Raw genomic sequence first — 18,864 nt, forward strand, 5'->3', positions numbered from 1 at the left:
CACTTCAGTCGAAAATGTAGCCGAACACTTTACCTCTCCATAATAGCAGAGTATCATCTGTTACTAGCATGACAATCCGTTTTGAGCCCTGTTGTTTCTTCTTTAAAAATCAGACACTTCACACAGGAAATTGCAAGAAACTGCAGAATATCACAAGCTTCCAAAGTTAAGCTAGGCAAGGACTTTTCTTCAGCAGTTGGACAGCAGCAGGTTGTATTATTGACAGCAGCCCAGAAGTGACTGACTTGACTGTATTTGCAGGATTGACAAACCAAAGGCCTTATCCCTGCTTCTGCACACCGCTGACATCAGCCACCCAGCCAAACGCTGGGAACTTCATCACCACTGGACCACATCCCTACTAGAGGAGTTCTTCAGACAGGTAGTCTCCAAATATTGTTGCCATCAGCAACACTGTTAAATGTATACATACATGTTACTTGGGTTAGTCCTTCTTTTCGCTGTAAGCACGGGGCATCCAAAAAACACAGCTCAATGACCAGTCACGTCCTAACATTTTGATATAAAAAAAAAAATGAGTAAAAGAAGATAATTAAATTGTGTATAAATGAACCTGTGCTGACGGCGCCATATGATGTTGAATTTGTTTTTAGGGTGATAAAGAAGCAGAGCTGGGTCTACCTTTCTCTCCTCTCTGTGACCGCAAATCCACCATGGTGGCCCAGTCCCAAATCGGTAAGCTACACTGATACACTTAAGCTGCTCAGTATGGGGATTCATTTGGTTTTCACCTCAGTATATTTAATAAGGGGTCATAGTGTAGCAGAGAGTACAGAGTGAATATCAGTCTGACACAGTTATTGTTTCCTTCAGGATTCATCGACTTCATTGTGGAGCCAACGTTCACAGTACTGACGGAAATGATCGAGAAGATTGTGACGCCGCTCATCGAGGAGGCGTCTCGCTCTGGATTGACGGGCTTCAGGCACTCTAGGTGACAACGCATGACAGGTCACAGGTCACACAGAAAACAGACACATATTCTATCAGACACAACTGATATGTTAGATGTTTCTATGGTGATGTTGTCCAATACTCAATGACAAAGTCTCTACTAACTGTATTATTGGTCAAAACACTGGTCATAGTATAACATAATATCATGCCCTGCCACTCTAAACCTTAACAATAATATTATTGTTCCATGTGGGGACTTTGCATGAGCCTGTTCCATTATTAAAGGCCCTGCACACCCACAGTCAAACCTCACAGGTGTTATCACTTATCTGATTTGTTTTGTGCTGACTTTTCATTAAAAAAAAAAGTGACTTCCATGACAAAAAATTTCATTCATAATTTTGACAGTAGATGTCAGTGTAGGGCCATTAGATGAGAAGTGAACAACATGACCAGCTCTTTACAAGGAATCAAATGTGTGAATTACAGTGGCAGGTAATTCCTCATTACTCTACAATGATTTGATCATTACCTACCCTTTTGTGTCCCCTTAAGTAAAGTGACACATCATACAGAGTTGTAACAAGTAGTAGTTTCTTAACTTAATGAATATCTGACTGTTTCCAGCTTTAGGGAATGTTTACAGTAACTTAATGTGTGTGCGTGTGTTTATGTTGTGCACGTGCATGTGTGCATGTCAACAGTATCAACAGTATTAGTGGCAGTGATGGCAAACATTCCAGTGTGAAGAGTACAGGCTCAGACGGCAGCTGCTCTCTGACCACAGTGGACTTCAAAAGCTTCAAGGTCACATGGAACCAAGAGATTCATCACAACAGAGAATTATGGAAAGCCCAGGCAGCTAAAGGTAGCCACACTGATCTCTTACTATCTCTCATTCAAATAAGTCGATCTTAACAAGGCTCTCTCTCCAATCTTTGCTTGGGATCCATATTTCCAGATACAGATCTGACCAGCTCCCAGCATGTTAGCTCTGAAAAGATATTTGTTGGTGATGTTTTCCAAGGCTTTGGGCAGGTATAGGCATGTTCATGGGCTGAACAGCTTTATGATGTGTGTACTAGCTCACCACACATGCAGCAAAATTGCCATTATAGATGTTTAAGAAATAGAATTATTAGAATAGACAAATAGTATGTTCATTCATTAAAAGTTTGAAGTTTCATCAGAGTTCAGTCCACACAGTCTAACAGTGGCCATATAACAGATGAACAATACCAAGAGGTACACACAAGGACCCTTTTTTCCAACTAAATTTCTGTGGACAACCATAATAGGGTCAGACAGCAAGATATTTGTAGGAATGGGCTGAGGTTTAGGTCTTAGTCAAAACTCTGTATTGGTTTCTCTAATTATTTTCACTGGACAATGTCACGATTCTTTTGACAACAATATGTATGTGAAAAAGATAAAATGGAGCCATACTCAGTCTCTCTCACTGAGACAGATTTCTAAATTGTGCATGTGTGTGTGCCAATAGATGTAAAGATCAGGAAGGAGGGAGAGGAGGATGGTCAAAAAAAGAAGGAAACAGAAGAGGAGAAAAAGCCAAGAACTGTTGACGGAGCCAACACGGGACAGGAGGAGGCGGGGGACAGGCCGCAGCAGGAGGAGCAACAGCCTAAAAAGGGGGAAGGAGACAAAAATCCAGGAAGGGCTGTGGGCTCCTTGCAGGGATCAGACCCAAATGACGCAGACAAGAGGAAACCTGAGAGCCACACAGATAAGCAGCAGCGGCAGAGTCAGAATGGTATGCACTCTGTCAACTGTTTCACCTAGAAACCTGCCATGGAAACAAGTAAATGACACAGTTACTAGTTACTTTTGCAGATTAAGATTTCACAAGTTTTCAAGTACAGTCTGCTGATAGAGACTGTTTACTTGGGGTGGTTTATACTTACACTGTGGTACTGCTAGTGTTTCTCACAACCACTATAATTACAAGGTTTTTCACCTTTTGTAAAGTTGCTCTTTTTAGGAATGACATACAGTGCATCTTAGTCAGTGGACTAATAAACAGGAGGAGAGGGTAAGATAAAAATCTGACACCTGCTGTGGTTCAAAATACAATCTGTTTCTGATGCTTCTTGGTTGCATTTACGACAGCAGAAACATATGTGATCTCCCAAAAGGCATAAAATGTATTTAGGGGTATAATGCTGACCTTTTGAGATTTTGTAGAATTTAAAAAATCTTGATAGGGTACATGCACACAGCTTAAAGACTAGAATGTGGCTCCATGCTAACTCATATTTTGTTTTCTTTGTAGACCCTCAACCTGACTGTCCTCTAATCCATTGCTACAAGAGACCCAGCTACTGTGCCAGCTCCTACCGGCTGGTCAGGTCAAAGGTCACTGAGATGCGGCCCATCGATGCCAGAGGAAAAGCCAGGAGACTGCAGCGCATCTCCCTGCGTCGCAGAAAGTGACCAGTATAGTATACTGGAGAGTTCAACATCAGTATGATGTCACATCACAAAATACTCCTGCATGATTGTCTCTCTTTATATTTGCATATTGCAGCCTTATATTCCAGCTGATCTTGCTGCTGCCCTCTGCTGGTGATGTCTTTCCCCTTTATCACTGCCATCTCCTTTCTCTTTGTGCGGTTCTATCACTTCTTTTAAATCTCCTCTTAAACATATTTTTTTATAGCAAAAGTTTTGTAAATAACTTTTAATTGTATTTTTGGCTTATCATTTTAAGGTCCATCGATAATGTTTTATGCCTATGATCCATATTTTAGGTACAGTGGTTAGCACTGTCCCCTCACAGCAAGAAGGTTCCAGGTTCAAATCCTGTGTCATCCTGGGCTTTTCTGTGTGGCGTTTGCATGTTCTCCCTGTGCCTACGTGGGTTCTGTCCAAGTTCTCCGGCTTCCTCCCACAGTCCAAAGACGTGCAGGTCAGGCTATTTGGTAACCATTTCAGATGAGCAGTATAGATGATGAATGGATGGATGGATGGATTTATATTTTATTGTCTGTGGGCATACCCATTGCTTGTACTGCTTGACCTCCTCTCCCAGCCAGGTGTGAACATTTATGTGCTCTTTTATCTAGCTGTGCTAAGCAGTAAGCTTATTCTTATTGTTTGTTTTTGCCTATTTTGTTATGTTCAGGGCTGCATATAGAATCTCAGTACTAATGGTACTCTAATGTGTCTAGCACTGAGAATCAGAAACTCATAGCTACTGAGAGCTGAACTGTTTTAATTAAACGCTCCTCAGTCATTTGATGCGTTTAAATCAGCATCAAGAAGATACAGTTAAATGTCTCTGGAATTATAAGTGTGTGAAAGTTAGAGCTAGCATTGTATGAATGCGTGTGTGAGCGGGGCTTTGTGGAAAACAAAATGGATTTACGTTTTTTGGCTTAAGGCCTCACTGACATACATGATGTGTATGTTTTTATTCTAAAATCTTCAGATATCAGTTATCTCCCATGGTTATTTCTCCCAAAGGGGATGCAGTTTATTTTATCTCCCTCTGGCAGCTTTTTTTTTTTTTTTTTTTAACATATGGGCACAAACACTATAATTTCCAGCAAGAAAGCTGTAAAACCAGTTGACTTCAGGAGTTTGTTATTGTAAAAGAAGTAATGCCCTTACAGTTGATATTTTTTTATTCTTTATATTTCATTTCTTTTCACCCTTGTGGCAAGGCTCTGATTCCCAGTAAAACAGAAATAAATAGAACTGTTATCCCACTAAAAGTGTATTCCATATGTGACTTTAACCCCAATGCCCTAGATGTTTTTGTACATTACTTAAATTTAATTTCATGTGTTTCACAAGACTAATGTAAATTTGTGTCAGGGAACTGAAGTACCACCACAAAAACATTAAATTATCTTTCTTTAATTCTGGTGCAGTGAGGGGAGTAGAAAAAGACACAATGTGAAAATTGAATTTTTGGTCAAAGCAACATTTAATGAGACTGAACATAAAAATATATTTTGACAACAAAATAAAAATTAATTCTTGACATCCTTTTCCTCATCCTCTAAGTGGACCATTTGCTTCTCCACCTTCAGCAGTTTCACTCCTAAAGAGAAAGAAGAAAAGGCTTCTTGTTTTTGTGATGAATGTGACAATAGAAACAGCAACATAAAACTACAGTTTTATCTGGTCTGATCACGCAGAATAGCTACTCTACAACACATTGCTGAAAAACCTAAATATATAGAAAGCTGTCACATGCAGAACACTGCAGCTTGCTGAGCATGGGGCTGTGTAGCTGCAGACCAGGGGAAGAGATGGTACCAGGATGTGCCATGGAGAGAGGACAAGCTGGCAAAAGGCAGTGTGATGCTCTGGACAGTGTCTTGCTGGGAAGCCTCATTAGAGACCAAGTACATCCCTTCATGGCAGTGGTCCTCACTGATGGAAGTGGCCTTTCTTAGTAGCATAATGTGCTCTGCCACACTGTTCAAGAATGGTTTGAGGAATAACAAAGAGTTCAAGGTGTTGACTTGGCCTCCAACTTCCCCAGATCTCAATCTGATCGAACATCTGTGGAATGTCCTGGACAAGAAAGTCCAATCCATGGAGGCCCCACATTGCAACTTACAAGACTTAAAATATCTGCTGCCAATGTCTCGACGCCTAATGTCACAGGATACCCTCAGAGGTCTTGTGGAATCAATGTCTCAAGAGGTCAGAACTGTTTCGGCGGCACAAGAGGGACCTACACAACATTAGGCGGGATTGATTTATAGACTTCCTTCAACAGGCTTGAAATAGTCACTCGACTGGGATATATCTGCTTGTACCTATGCATTACTATGTCCCCAAACAAACACTTGGCAAAGACCGTATCCTGGATTCTGTCATGTGCTCTGAATTCAAGGAACACCAGACACCACCACCACCACCAGGTCACCATGCAAGGAACACCAGAGAACCTTGGCCTGAGAACTGACTGAGACTGTGCCAGGAACCACGGTTTCGTTTCGCATCTCATCCCGCAGCACGGCCCACCACAAGCTTCCAGAATAGTAATGCCTTCACTGCAAAGAATCCCAGCTTAGCAGCCCATTCCCTTCCAGGGGGCTTCATTGTAAAAACAGTACAAGCTCCTTCAACCATCCACACCTGATCACACCAGGTGAAAGTGTGCACCTAGGGGGACAAGCCACCATGAAGACAAGTCTCAGATGGATCCTACAACACTGGTCAAATACCTCATGCCACTGGCTTTTTGTAGAGGAAACCAGGGTGATGCTAACTTCCAGGCTGGTCTACAAAAATACATAATCCCTGCACCCCTCTATTAACTAGAGTGGTATATGACACCATCATGACATCACATGTGACAGCTGTGGGGAACACACAGTGAGACAGCAATGACCCTGGACAAGAGACTGAATAGAACCACTCGCAACGTCCACTGGGAGATCAGATGTCATCAAGGGCATTCACATCTAACTTCATGATGGCAACCACTCAATGCAAGTGATAGCTCCAGAAAAAGCTAGTAAGTGCTAATGGTCCATTACCATATGAAATCATGCTTGCGTGTGTGCATGTAAACACCACCTACCTGGTATATGTGGAGGAGAGTTGAGGACGGGTGTGTCCTTTCTGCGAGGCTTCTTCAGGTGGTCTTCCTCCTGATTCTCTGCACAGAGAGTCTGTTCCTTGTCTTCATCATCCTCCATCACTGACTTCCTCTCCACCACACTCTCCAGGGCCTCCTGGTCTGTCACGCAGACGAACAAAATGTTAAACTGTTAGCCAACATCACTACACCTCTCCTGATCTGTCCAGGGGAAAAAAAATCACTTAAATAACAGCTTTGTTATTAGTTATACATTCACACTTTTTACATGCAGGTGAAACATGATAAAAATAGTTAGAAGGCTACATTCTGAAGATTTGTGCTCATGTAACAGTCCTGTTTACAACAGCTAATGCTGTTAGGTTGTCTAAGCTGGTATTTATGCTCTTTTTGGTTTTAACAGAGATGACCTGATGCTTTTTAGACTGGTCAGTATTGAAATTATGATGAAATTACAGTTGAAATTTCAGGCAGTATTTTAAACCCAAACATTGAGGGGAAAAAGCACTAAACACTAATTTTCATTAATATTCACTACATGTACTTGATTATTCTTTACATCATGCTATTTAGTACATTTATCAGAAGCACAATGTAAACTATGTTTAAATTAAAATATTGTATTATTTGCTTACAGTGTTTGCTGTCCTGTGTCATCAGTCGATGTTCAGAATCCAGGGTTAATGTTATATAGCTCGCCGTCATCTCTGAGGCCCTCTGGGCTTTCTGCACAGATCACATAACACACACACACACATACATTCATAATACATTATTCATTGATTAGTGGACCATATAACACTAACAAAGGATAGAGCACTTCAGCGCTCTGTGTTTGACTGCCTCACTGACATATCTGATTTACTCTTATTTTGCTTTTAAAACTGCATCAATACAAACTTTAATCAAATCATCAAATTCAAACAGCAGTTTTTGTTTACTACATAAGACCTATATCACGTTTACATCTTTAGACTTTTATCTTGACAAAATATATTAATGGAAAACATATGTTTTAACATTTTGTCAAGTAAGTAGATGCAAGAAATTTGTTCCTAATTGTTTCTGATTTTCCAAACGGACAACATCAGCAGCCAGCATGGCACATTAAAGAGACACTGAAGGAAATCCAAATATCTAAAAATTAAGAAATAAGAAGCAAAGATGGAAGAAAACAAAAGCATAGAAAGCTTGAGCTGAAAGAGGAATAAGATAAAATGTAGGCAAAAACCAAGCCACCATGATAAATAAATAATCAAAGTGTGGGCTTTTCTTACCTCAGTCTCAGCAGTGTGACACAGACAGACTGGAGCGGTGTGACTCTGGGTTATGAAGCTTGGAGGAGGAGCATCCTCTCCCCTCTGCATCCATTATCTGCCACAGAGACCCCCCCCACCACCACCTCCACTACCACCACCATCTCCTCCACTACAGGCTGGAGAGCTACTAGAAGAGCTGCTGAATATCAATAGATTTTTTTCTGATCTGAATGCAAAATTTTTAGTGGCATTATAAAATGCCAATTTTATCAAATTTTGTCAAGTTTTAAGGGTTAAAATACTGTACATGAATAACTGAATATCATCTGCAAGCAAAATGAAATATATGATTTGTTGTATATTCTAAAGGAAACAGTCCATTCAGTTAAATAAACACTACCCCTCCCTCTCAGGAAAGAGATTTTAATTAAAGGCCCATTGAGCACAATTAATATGGAGGACATTGTGTGTGGAGGTGAACAGGAGCAACAGATTCTTTTCTGCTTATGTCCCCCCCCCCCTATAGCAGGCAAGTTATATAAGCCATCTCCTACAAATAAACCCCTTCTGATGCTCCAAACAAACCAATGCCTTTTGATGTCTTGATGAGGGACTGTTCTCTGGTAATTGATACACCGTGCTTCACTTTGAAGTGTGTGCTGTACTTCGTCGGAGCCATTGTTCCCAGCCTCCTCTGCTGCACGACAGCCTTGATGTGTTAGAAATTAAAACAAAGACTCACAGAGAACAAACAACATAAACATATTTCACAGTTCAAAGGTTTATTGCAGTGGTATTATTCATATGAAGCACTGCCCATTCGCTGAGCAGAGGCCTAGCGTGTAATAATATCTTAATTTAACAACTCATACTTACATCTATATTGACATATTTCACCTTTTCATCAAGCGATAATTACTGACAAACAGCCTAGTCTGCTTTTGTTTTAGGTGTGAAACAGATGTGACACATTTATCACAAAATGTAATGTGATGAATACCTACTAAATGGTAAACCTGTAAATCTGAAGACATAAGGCATATCCCTTTCACAAATGGAAGAAAGACACTCAGATGCAGTCTCGTGCTGTGCTCCCGACACCTGAAACAGAAGCAAAAACCGAAAACATAATTCACAATAGTGCATAAAACAAAAGTAAATAACCTTATAGCATTTCTAAAACCTATATTATTATTAAATTTATAAACATTTCTAATACTCAGCGATTTGGGTAGTATCATTCTTTCTTCTCCTCATTCCTACACATCCTTTACTATTAGGCATTTTGTTAGTATGGATGCTATAGAGATCACTGAGATGTCACCATGTTGATTTACAGGTACATGTGAGGTGCATGTCAGGGCAGCTGCTCTGATGTGGTTGGTGAGCCTCACTGGTGCAGCACAACTGGTGAAATTGTACTTGTTCTTTCTATGTTCTTTTAACCATACACATGTATTAAGTAAGGTCAAAATTAAAACTTGTCATAGCTGTGCTTAGTTTCTAGTTCATATAGAAAAAGATGACCTCTGAATCAAGAATAGAGATGTTCAACAACCTAGAGCCAAAAGGGCACATAGAAGCAGTTGTTGCTAACTCACCTTTTACTCCAAAGAGTCTGTGTTCACAGAATGACGTAAAGACTCCTTCAACTGGAAAACAGGACACACAACATTCAGCATTTAGAAAGTGGTATGATTTCAAATACATTTGATTTCATATACAATGATATGTTTGACACATAGCAATATATCCTGTATAGACTGCACTCTCCACTTAAGCATGTTCTTTCTGTTCTGCATTTTACCCGCATAAATGTGTGTACTCAACTACTCCATAGTTACAGCCAGAATTAAGGTCCTAAATCTGCGTATCCTGTTGAGGGTCATTAATCATTATTCCATCATCGTTAATATCTTAAGATTTGGTGGACAAGGACCCCATCAAGAAGTGTTTAACAATTTAAAACATCTTATCAATAGTTCTACTATGTGATCAGTCATGAAGTGTTTTACATTTTGGCTAATAACTCATGAAATGTGAGCTGTATGAGAACAAAATGTATTTTGTGAATTTCTTGAATCAAGATGAATAGATAGAATATAGATAGAATAGATATATATATAGAGAGAGTTGCCCCTACTGATGTCTGTGTCAAGTCGTGGCCCAAGATGCAAGAAGCCAATAGAAAAAAGGCCGTTCTAAAAGAAGGCGATGTATATATTGGTGGACGCATAATGGATCCTAAACTGACACCTCCAGCAAGGAATGTATACTAGGAGTTAAACTGATAGAACTGCCCTTTTCCAAAGATTTTAATCCATATATTGTTTTCCAGTAAGAAAAACGGAGTCTTAAGTGTTAAAGGTAGCAGTTAAGCATAGATGCTTCTCTCTCTACTCCCCCCCCCACAGGTTGTAATGTGAATTCCTTACTTTCTGGAGGAGGCCCACTATGTCCAGCTTGTCTGCCTTAGTGGGGGAACAGCCCAGGCCCTGGCAGATGCTCTCTGATCCATGTGGTGACTGATTGGGTGAGTCCACGTTCCAGGCGCTCCAAGAGGAGACGTGGTCACCCTGCATGTCAGCTGGGGCACTCCAGGGCAGCAAACAGCACTGAGTGGCTACTGTCCTGTTGGGAGTGGGGCTTGATGATGTGGGCACTGCTCCAGGTAGAAAGACTCTGAGTTGAGAGCACAGCAGAGACTGCTCATCCAACAGTCTGTGCATCTTCTACTTAAAAACAAAGAGTTCAAATTATAAATCACACATAGTAACACAAGAATAGTAAAACACATCATTAGCAAAAAGAGTACTACTTCACACATACACAACAGAAAGACTGAATGAAATGTCATTTTAAAACAAGAAATAACCTTGTCAATGACAGAACATGTTATAAAAATGCAAAGCTGTGGTGTCCTGGTAGTTCAGTGGTTAAGATACAGATTTTGGCCAGAGACCTTGGTCTCTCTGTAAATCTGATACAGACAAAGAGAGGTAACAAATGCCAGTGTGTACTGTCAGCTAAAGATTCTTTTATAATACCACCATTAGATGTTGCCAGATTGAAATAATCAGTTTGTACACATAGTAAGTTCAATCTAACCCAGTACAGACTGTCTCAAGCAAATGAAACTGTCCATCCAATAGCTATATCGGTTGGCGAGAGGCTGGGTACACCCTTTTCAGGGTCCCTAGTCAGTTTCAGGGCTGACACAGAGATAAACCACCAGTCTACCTAACCTGTATGTTTGAACCCAAAACTTTCATGCTGTGATGTGACAGTGCTAACCACTCCACCACCGTGTGTCATTTCAAAATGCATTCCAACCATGACTGGATGACAAACTGTACAGCAATATGAGGGAGATAATGGTCAGCACAAGACTTTACATTTTTAACTTTGGTAGGACTTTAATTTCATATTTTCTACAGGCTATTCTCCCAGCAGACGTGTAGAAGTGTGTTAGTGTAACATAGTGTGTTACCATTTTCAAGCTGTCGTCATAGTGATGGGCCAGGTCATTCAACTGCATCTCCAGCTCTTGAGCCTCCTGTTTCACTGCTCGCCTCAGCTCCTCTATGTCCCGAACCTTCTCCCTGCGCACACACACACACACACAGATTATTTGGTTCAGTAAAAGTGTTTGGGGAAAAAAGACTAAACAATAACTTTAAAGGATTTATTATATGATGTCATGCATCTCTCCTCTCTTGTGTGTACAGTCGCATAAACATTAATATTTCAACAGTCCCTGCCAGTATAAATAAATGAGCAAAGAAATATTTGTTACACATAGATTTTTAAAACATGGCTGTGAGTTTTGCAGGATTTTGCTGTAAGGGCACGGTTAACTACTTAAACTACACACACTATATATATTATTATTTTTACTTTTATAACACAAAGTACAGTAATGTCTGATACCATACGAATCTCAAATATTTGTTCAGCTCACTGTTGATGTTCACTTTTAAATGTAAAACCTTTAGATGATTATGTAGGGCTGTGTAACATTTTGTTTCTGAGGGAATCGGCAGAGTGTAGCACCCTCGCAATCAGAGGCTCCATGTCCATATCGGGGCCAAACAGCTTCATAAACTGGAGTGTAAACTAAAGCCAAAAATAGTATTATAAACTACAGGTGCCAGAATGTTGTAACTTTAACAGTCACGCTAAGTGTAACCTGCAGCCTGTACATGTCGGGGCCTGAACACAGCTTTTTAAACTAGAGTGTGTACCTGTCCTGCTCAGAGAGAGCACTATAAACTGAAGCCTGGTCTTCAGACAGCTGTTCCTCCATGTTGCTGAGCACAGAGCAAAACTGTTGCAGACACAGCATCATCTCCTCCAAATCACCCAAAGAGTACTGTGGAGAACATTTACAACCGTTACCATTCGACCACATATCGAGACAATGCAAAATGTGAAAACTCGAGAACAGTAGAACATTTTCAGGCTTAATGGCATCTACACAATGTGGGTCCAGAAATACAGTTGTAGACTGCACTGTGAGAAAAAAAAAAAAACTGCTTCCTGGAATGTTTTTGAGCAGGCACTGTACATATATATATATAGAAGCATATGGGAGAGTTTGACTGTGTGTAGTCTAAAGCACTTTGAGTGGTTAAAACTGTTATTAAGACTGAGGAAGCATTAACCTTTTACATATACATATTACATATATTTATGTCTTACTTACATGCCTTTTTAAATTTTCATGCGTCTAATGTACATATAGCCCACATTAAATCATGTTTTCTTCCTACTTAATAGCAACATTACTGTACAGAATGGATTTTGAAGTAATGTTACAATTAAAACATACTGACGTGTTGATGTGTTTACATTGATATGCAAGATTCTACACAGCTGACACCTTTCAAGACAAGGGAGATAAAGTAAGCCTTTGTTTTTCTGTATTTCAATATAAATTTACCACACAGTTAATGTGAGTGTCATTTATGGATGTTGCTGAATTAAAATGAATTCATTAGAGAAAACACAAGACTGGAGAGTAGGACACAGAATAAGGAAAGAGCCCCACAAGCTCCACAGTGAAATGAGACATTCATATGTTAATATGGTCTTTGCAATGAAAGGGCTCCATCTCAAGAACTATGGCAACGTGACAACAAATGTAGTGTTTATATCAAAGTGCGTACATCGTGACTTATTGGAAGATCATGTCACACACATAAAATAGTTTTAATACATTTAAAATGTGTAATACCAAGGAAATCTAACAATATATGAAAGAAGCACAAGTGTCGACTATACAATGAGGAAGTTAAAAGCTAAACTTTAATAGATTTTGACTTTATTTTTTTGCTACATCTGTGTTAGTTTAAAGATTTGATTGTTAAGTTGCTTGTGAGTTGTAAACATGTATTCTTGCTATAAGACACAAAAACGTAAAAATACTGTATTATAAATGTGACTTCAATTCTTAAACATTTCTAGTGGATACTGAAACCCGATAGACCTGTGACTGAACGCTTTAATACTCAAGTTGTGAGAGAATGTTGTACTACTCACAGTAATGTTTCCCAGTGTGTGTTGTTTGTTGCAACTCTTTTGAGTGCAGCAGGTACACTGATGGTCACAAGAGCAGCAGCATGCCATGTTGGCTGCGTGATTGCCCTCCCAAAACTTCTCATCTTCATTTCCATTCCTGTCCACCTCCTCCTCCATATCAGGCCACAGTCCTGTGTCCACAGAGACTGACAAAGTCTGGTAGTTTCTAGCCACCCCAGGGTCATTAGACAGCAGTGGGAAAGATGGGGATGAAGAGAAGATCAGTGTCGGTCTTTGTGTCATTTCAGAGGCACCCACGGACATGGTCAGTTCATTTGGGTTAGCATGAAGAGCCCCATGTGAAAACTTGTTGATGAGAGCATTTCTCTGAATCTGTACATCTGTCCATGCCTGAACAGCACGGAAGGGGGTCGAAGTGTCCAAGGGGGGAACACTAGGGAGAGGGGTGCGTTTTGAGTCAGTCATATAGGGAACATCCTTCCTGTGAACAATATGAGAGGACAAAGACGAAGACATCTGAACAGAAACTGAGCGGCTTGATGGCTTGAGGTCTGGGGTCCCGGGCAGAGATTGGAATGAAGCTAGAGCCAAGGAGGAGGGTGTATCTAAGGAAGCACTTGGATTTCCTGAGCTCTGGTCAGTGTCCATTGTTGCTGAGGATGACAAACATAAAGATGTAGCTTTGCCCATGGATGAAACTGAATTCCCAGGAGATCCATCTGAGGCTTCAAAGCTGTCGGATTCAAATCCAGCATGGGCCGGACTGGAAACCTGGATGGGTTCTGCCCAATAGACTTGCCCCTCAGAATCAAGTTGCTGAAAAAAGGCATCCACATCTCCATATTCACCCTCCGAGCCATCCACTGACGTTTCAAATACTTGATCTAAGCTCTCAATCTTGATTAGCTTCTTTGCTCCAACTTCCATCTTACTGTCTACCTCTGGAACTTCATGTAAAACTGAGTCATTTTTTGTGCCATTGATGTCCATTTGACAGGTTTTTCTTAACTCTTCTTGTTTGATTTCAGTTGAGGGCTCATCATGCAGACTACAGGAGGGGACCTGTGGATCTACTTCCATTTGGTTACATACCTCTTCAGAGGTTAATCTAGAGCCTTCCAACAGATCTGCAGAACTCTCTGTATCTGAGATGTAAACAACAGTATCTCCAGTCTGCACAGTGTCAGTCTGTCTCTCATCCTCTCCCCTCCCATTCCTCTGATGGGTATCCTCTATGTCCAAAGCGAGGTGATCTGTCTTAATATGAATAACATCTTGGACAGCAGAGGCTGGAGTAGTATCTGTGTTTTCTTCATGAGAACATGACTGGCCCTCGTGGGAGATGGATTGCTCTGTCAGGTCTGAAATTTTTCCAGCAGCTGGACCTATCAGGTCATCTGGATCATGTGATTGTGAGGACAAGGCAGACTGACAAGCTGGAATGGAAGGGTCAAGAGCAAGGCAGGGCAGAGTGGAGCAACCCTCCTCAAATTTACAGGAGTCCAGAACAAGAGGGGATGGAATTGAGGGATTATCCTTGTCCAGCTGAAAGGAGAGCGAAGAGGGTGTTTCATCCTTTTCCTTTAGTGTATCGGTGGGTGTTTTCAGAGAGGTCTATTCCATCTGAGTCTGAGAAAACAGAATCCTTTTGATTGTTTTCTGGACTTTGTGAGAGAGAGTCAATTAGTGGGGCAGAGTCAAAAGAGCATGGACAAAGAAAATCAGGGCCAGAGGGAGGTAAATAGGGGGAAGAAGGAAGCAGAGGTGATAAGATACCAGACCCAGAGAGGGAGTTTTCATGCAAAGCCACTTCTGTCCTTTCTGGCAATGTGTTCCCTGGACTCTCAAAGGAGAAGTCAGGCTGTGTAGAATTTATAGCAATCAGGTCAGAAAACAGACAATCCAAACTTGGAGCAGGAGACGGAGGGACGCTTGAAAAGGTAGAGAATGCTGTGCCTTCAGAGTCATGAGGAGGAGTAGAGAGGTGGGGGCATGGACGATCTTTGTTGTCAGGTTTAATGTCCTCTGATTCTCTTAGCAATGAAGAAGCTTGCGCTGGGGAAGACGTAGGGGAGCGGGAACGAGTTGGAGATTGGGGGAGAGTTTCGTTCTGTGGCTTGGGTGAGGAAGAACGAGGAGGATTGTACTCAAACACTGATTCAGACAACGAAGCAGGCGCGCACTGATCCTGATTTAGTGGTGTCTCCATATCTGAACTTTGCAGGTCATGTTTTGGGAGACACAATGGTGGGGAAGAGTTCAAGACTAATGAGGGCTCTGGTGAAGCACAGGGTGAGGAAAGGAGAGAATTGTCAACACCAGAGGAGATCAGAGATGAAGAGATGAGGTGAGATGAGGTGTTATGTGGGGAAGAAGAAGAGGGAGAGCCTTGCCTATCACCGCTCTGGCTTTCTGTGCTCCCTCCTGATAACTCTGACAGAGCCTGCAATCAAGCAAACAATACAGACAGTCAAACAGCCAGACACATGACACAGACACATCTGCTTATTTTTGCCATTTTCCAATCAGCCAATCACGTGTCAGCAGAGAAATGTATAAAACATGCAGATTTATTTAGCATTGCACCTCCATAAACTTGGGGGGGCTTGTGTAAGAAGTGGGTAAGCATAGGTAAGAGAGAAGACCTTAATGAGATCAGGTCCTGGTGAGGTCTGTTGCGGGAGAGACAGGATGAAGGGCTCTTCTAGAAATCCACTGCTGTCTGACTGGCAGCTGTTGGTCCGTATTACACCTCGCACTGCTCTCACACACACACACAAGTGGGGAAAGGGAAAACAAGGGGAATGACGGACAGGGCATTATCATCATAACAAAATCAATTATATCCAGTCCAAAATTACAACTTGCAAGGTACATAAAAGGATGTCAGTTTCATGTCTATGTGGCCGTGACAGGGAAAAATCCAGAATGTGTTTAACTTAGCATAACACAAAGACTGGAAATGGGGAAACTTGTGGCCTAAGTAAGATCACTCTGGGTGAGATGGTAAACAGGTGTGCTTCTCAAAATGTCTGACTGTCCTCTAAGATGGCTTCTGATGTCAATGTCCCATTGCAGGCTGGTGCCTACTCAGGTACTGTTCCACATTAGTACTGTATTTGACTGACGTAGTAGAACATTTATGACAGGTGAAACTTGAAGCTCACCCTCCTAACACCCTGCCCTGACAGGAAACTTGTGGCATGCAGTACATTCCAATATGAAAATGACCAAAGCCTCTAATGACTCATGACCCATGATTTTGAAACTGTATGCAAATGATTTACATAAGCATATGTGCACGAACTGTATATTTAAAACTAAAACACTCCAAAGTCTGTGTTGTAAAAGTTTCAGTCAAATCTCAGATAGGACGTTTTGTGATGAAAATGTTCAATTGTGCTATGCTTTAAAGAGTGAATGGCAGTGAGATGTTGAGGCACAGAAATAAAACACTGGGGACAGGAGAGAAGAGGAATGTCAATTTGTATATAGAGGAGAAAGAGAAGTTAAACATGCAGTCTTTCAGCACCTGAGTTATGAGTGAGGCATCCATCCTGAAACACTTTAAGTCATTTACTTCCTTTGATATGTGGACTAGGAAGAGATATTGATCTTTCCTAACAGCCATCCAGAGCTACTTCATCACAGCTGCACTTGCTCCCTTAGCAACAATTTTCATCAGTAGCTTCAGCAAAGGGTGAAACAAAGTATTAACTAATTATATGCTTTATGACCTACCTAGATTTTCTGCTCCTCCCGTATAGCTCCCTGTGACACTACTGTCATCAAAACTGTGGATCTGGAATGAGATAATTTAGGACCACATTCATAAACTTTGCAGGGAAGTGGAGTCGTCCGCTTATAACATTTACATTGAACAACATTAACTAGGGCCCGAGCACTGACCGATGCACGGACCCTCTTGAAAATGCTGTTTGTTATTATCATTAGTGGTCCAAACATCATCACTTTCCACTGAAGCCCTGTTGTTTCTGTTCTCATTGTTCTTCTTCTTATTTTAATCCACTAAAAATGTACAAAAAAACCATAAGAGCAAAATTCCCAGCAGGTGGGTTGTAAATTCCACCACTACTAAGGAGCCATATCAATCAATATTAGGTTTTCACAGTTACCTCAAACTGTTTGGTCAAGATTCTTTCATCATCGTTCCCCAAAAGATCACCTATACATATATTTTTAGGTCTTTAGGATGTTCCTGTAACTCCAATTTACATTGTCCAATCTGCCCCAAAATTTCCATGGATGTATTATAAGATCTGCATACCGGACCAAAAATTGTGTTATGTTTTACATCTAAAAAGGAAATTATGACATAAGATTAATTTTCATGATGTAAGTTACGTTTTTATTTTATTTTTTCTTAATAGTTAATAAATAATCTGTCGGATGTGTTTATAGTTAGTTTGCATTCACACAATCATTAGCCTTTCATAAGAAAATCTGTTAAGGCTGCATGGTGTAACTCTTTATCACACACAAAAAAACATTTTTAGAATATTTCCACAACCCTGCATATTTTCAATGTCCACAGATGCAGCTGTAGAACCCAGGTGTTTTCCTGAACTATATGAATGTCCCAGATATTTCATTTGAAAAATGAGGAGTTTTAAAAAGATTAGACTTAACTTATAATGAATACATAATATACCAGCATGCTGTATATTATACACACAGTTGGGAGGTAAGAGACACCTGGGGGTGAACAGTGTGATGAAAGTACGACTAAAAACCTAAAACCTGAAGACGAAAATGTGATCCTTACAATAACTACTCCCTGGCCGATTTATGTATTTGCTGTTACGGAGAATGTTGTGCAAATATGTTACAAATTTAGATTGTGTATGTAACTTCAACTGGAATTTATCATTGTTAAAAAAGTAAAAATGGCCAGTGCATGTTTTCTCCAAAATGTATGCCAATATGAAGTCATTATGTACATATACAAATCACTGGAGACACATTTACCCATTGCTAGAAAATAATTAACTCTTGTACAGTTTGTTAAAATTGTAACTGCATTTATGAATATTTTTTCATTTGAAATTGTGTGCCAACAAACTGAATAATTTAAAGCCAAGACAGAGAGTATTGTGAAGAAAAGGGTCATTTGCACTTTTTGGTAACCCTCTGCAAGCTAGATTCTGGGTATCAATGAGATACAGTGGAATGACTAATGTCACATAACTTGTTAACACACAATATGTACCCTGCGTTTAAGGCAAATAGAGAAATTACAAATCACCCAGAAGAACGCATGAATGCTTTAAGTCCTGTTTAGACAGGGGTAGTGGTGCACATCAGCCTCTTGTGCTGAAATTAGTATTACAACAACAAACACTTTTTTTTTTCACCTGTTTTCACAGATGAAAACATAACTTGTTTTGAGATGTAAGGAGAGATATCGTTTCCACTCTGTCCATTTTTAGCTTTAAATGCTTGTCCTGACAGCACAACACTGCTTAAATGTCAATACTATTATTACTGTGTTATTGCTTCTGCATTTCCTAATTCCTACAGACAAATTACTTTGTTAAATGGACT

At 40.4% G+C, this 18,864-nt stretch overlaps 2 protein-coding genes across 21 annotated transcripts in view; one reads left to right on the forward strand and one right to left on the reverse strand.

The window, feature by feature from the left end:
* Window positions 1–18,864, forward strand: part of pde1ca (phosphodiesterase 1C, calmodulin-dependent a) — a 111,776-nt gene that overhangs the window by 4,461 nt on the left and 88,451 nt on the right. Inside the window, exons 8-14 of one of the 3 annotated variants that reach the window (XM_018698789.2) lie at window positions 262–382; window positions 615–696; window positions 835–955; window positions 1,623–1,786; window positions 2,420–2,689; window positions 3,209–3,543; window positions 3,687–4,917. In XM_018698789.2, coding sequence (XP_018554305.2) covers window positions 262–382; window positions 615–696; window positions 835–955; window positions 1,623–1,786; window positions 2,420–2,689; window positions 3,209–3,369 — 919 coding nt within the window. In that variant the 3' untranslated portion in view covers window positions 3,370–3,543; window positions 3,687–4,917. Of the gene's footprint in view, window positions 1–261; window positions 383–614; window positions 697–834; window positions 956–1,622; window positions 1,787–2,419; window positions 2,690–3,208; window positions 3,544–3,686; window positions 4,918–18,864 lie in introns of those variants that run through there. The other 2 variants (XM_051066650.1, XM_051066649.1) reach the window with 2 other exon arrangements.
* Window positions 7,899–18,864, reverse strand: part of itprid1 (ITPR interacting domain containing 1) — a 127,144-nt gene continuing 116,178 nt past the window's right edge. For 10 of the 18 annotated variants that reach the window (XM_051066636.1, XM_051066640.1, XM_051066634.1 and 7 more), the window contains 5 exons: window positions 12,003–12,130; window positions 11,249–11,360; window positions 10,194–10,490; window positions 9,360–9,410; window positions 7,901–8,859 (listed from right to left, as the gene is read on the reverse strand). In XM_051066636.1, the coding sequence (XP_050922593.1) occupies window positions 9,363–9,410; window positions 10,194–10,490; window positions 11,249–11,360; window positions 12,003–12,130 (585 nt within the window). In that variant the 3' untranslated portion in view covers window positions 7,901–8,859; window positions 9,360–9,362. Of the gene's footprint in view, window positions 8,860–9,359; window positions 9,411–10,193; window positions 10,494–11,248; window positions 11,361–12,002; window positions 12,131–18,864 lie in introns of those variants that run through there. The other 8 variants (XM_051066632.1, XM_051066633.1, XM_051066644.1 and 5 more) reach the window with 8 other exon arrangements.

Source organism: Lates calcarifer, linkage group LG24 (genome assembly GCF_001640805.2).
Source record: "Lates calcarifer isolate ASB-BC8 linkage group LG24, TLL_Latcal_v3, whole genome shotgun sequence".
Lineage (NCBI taxonomy): Eukaryota > Metazoa > Chordata > Actinopteri > Centropomidae > Lates > Lates calcarifer.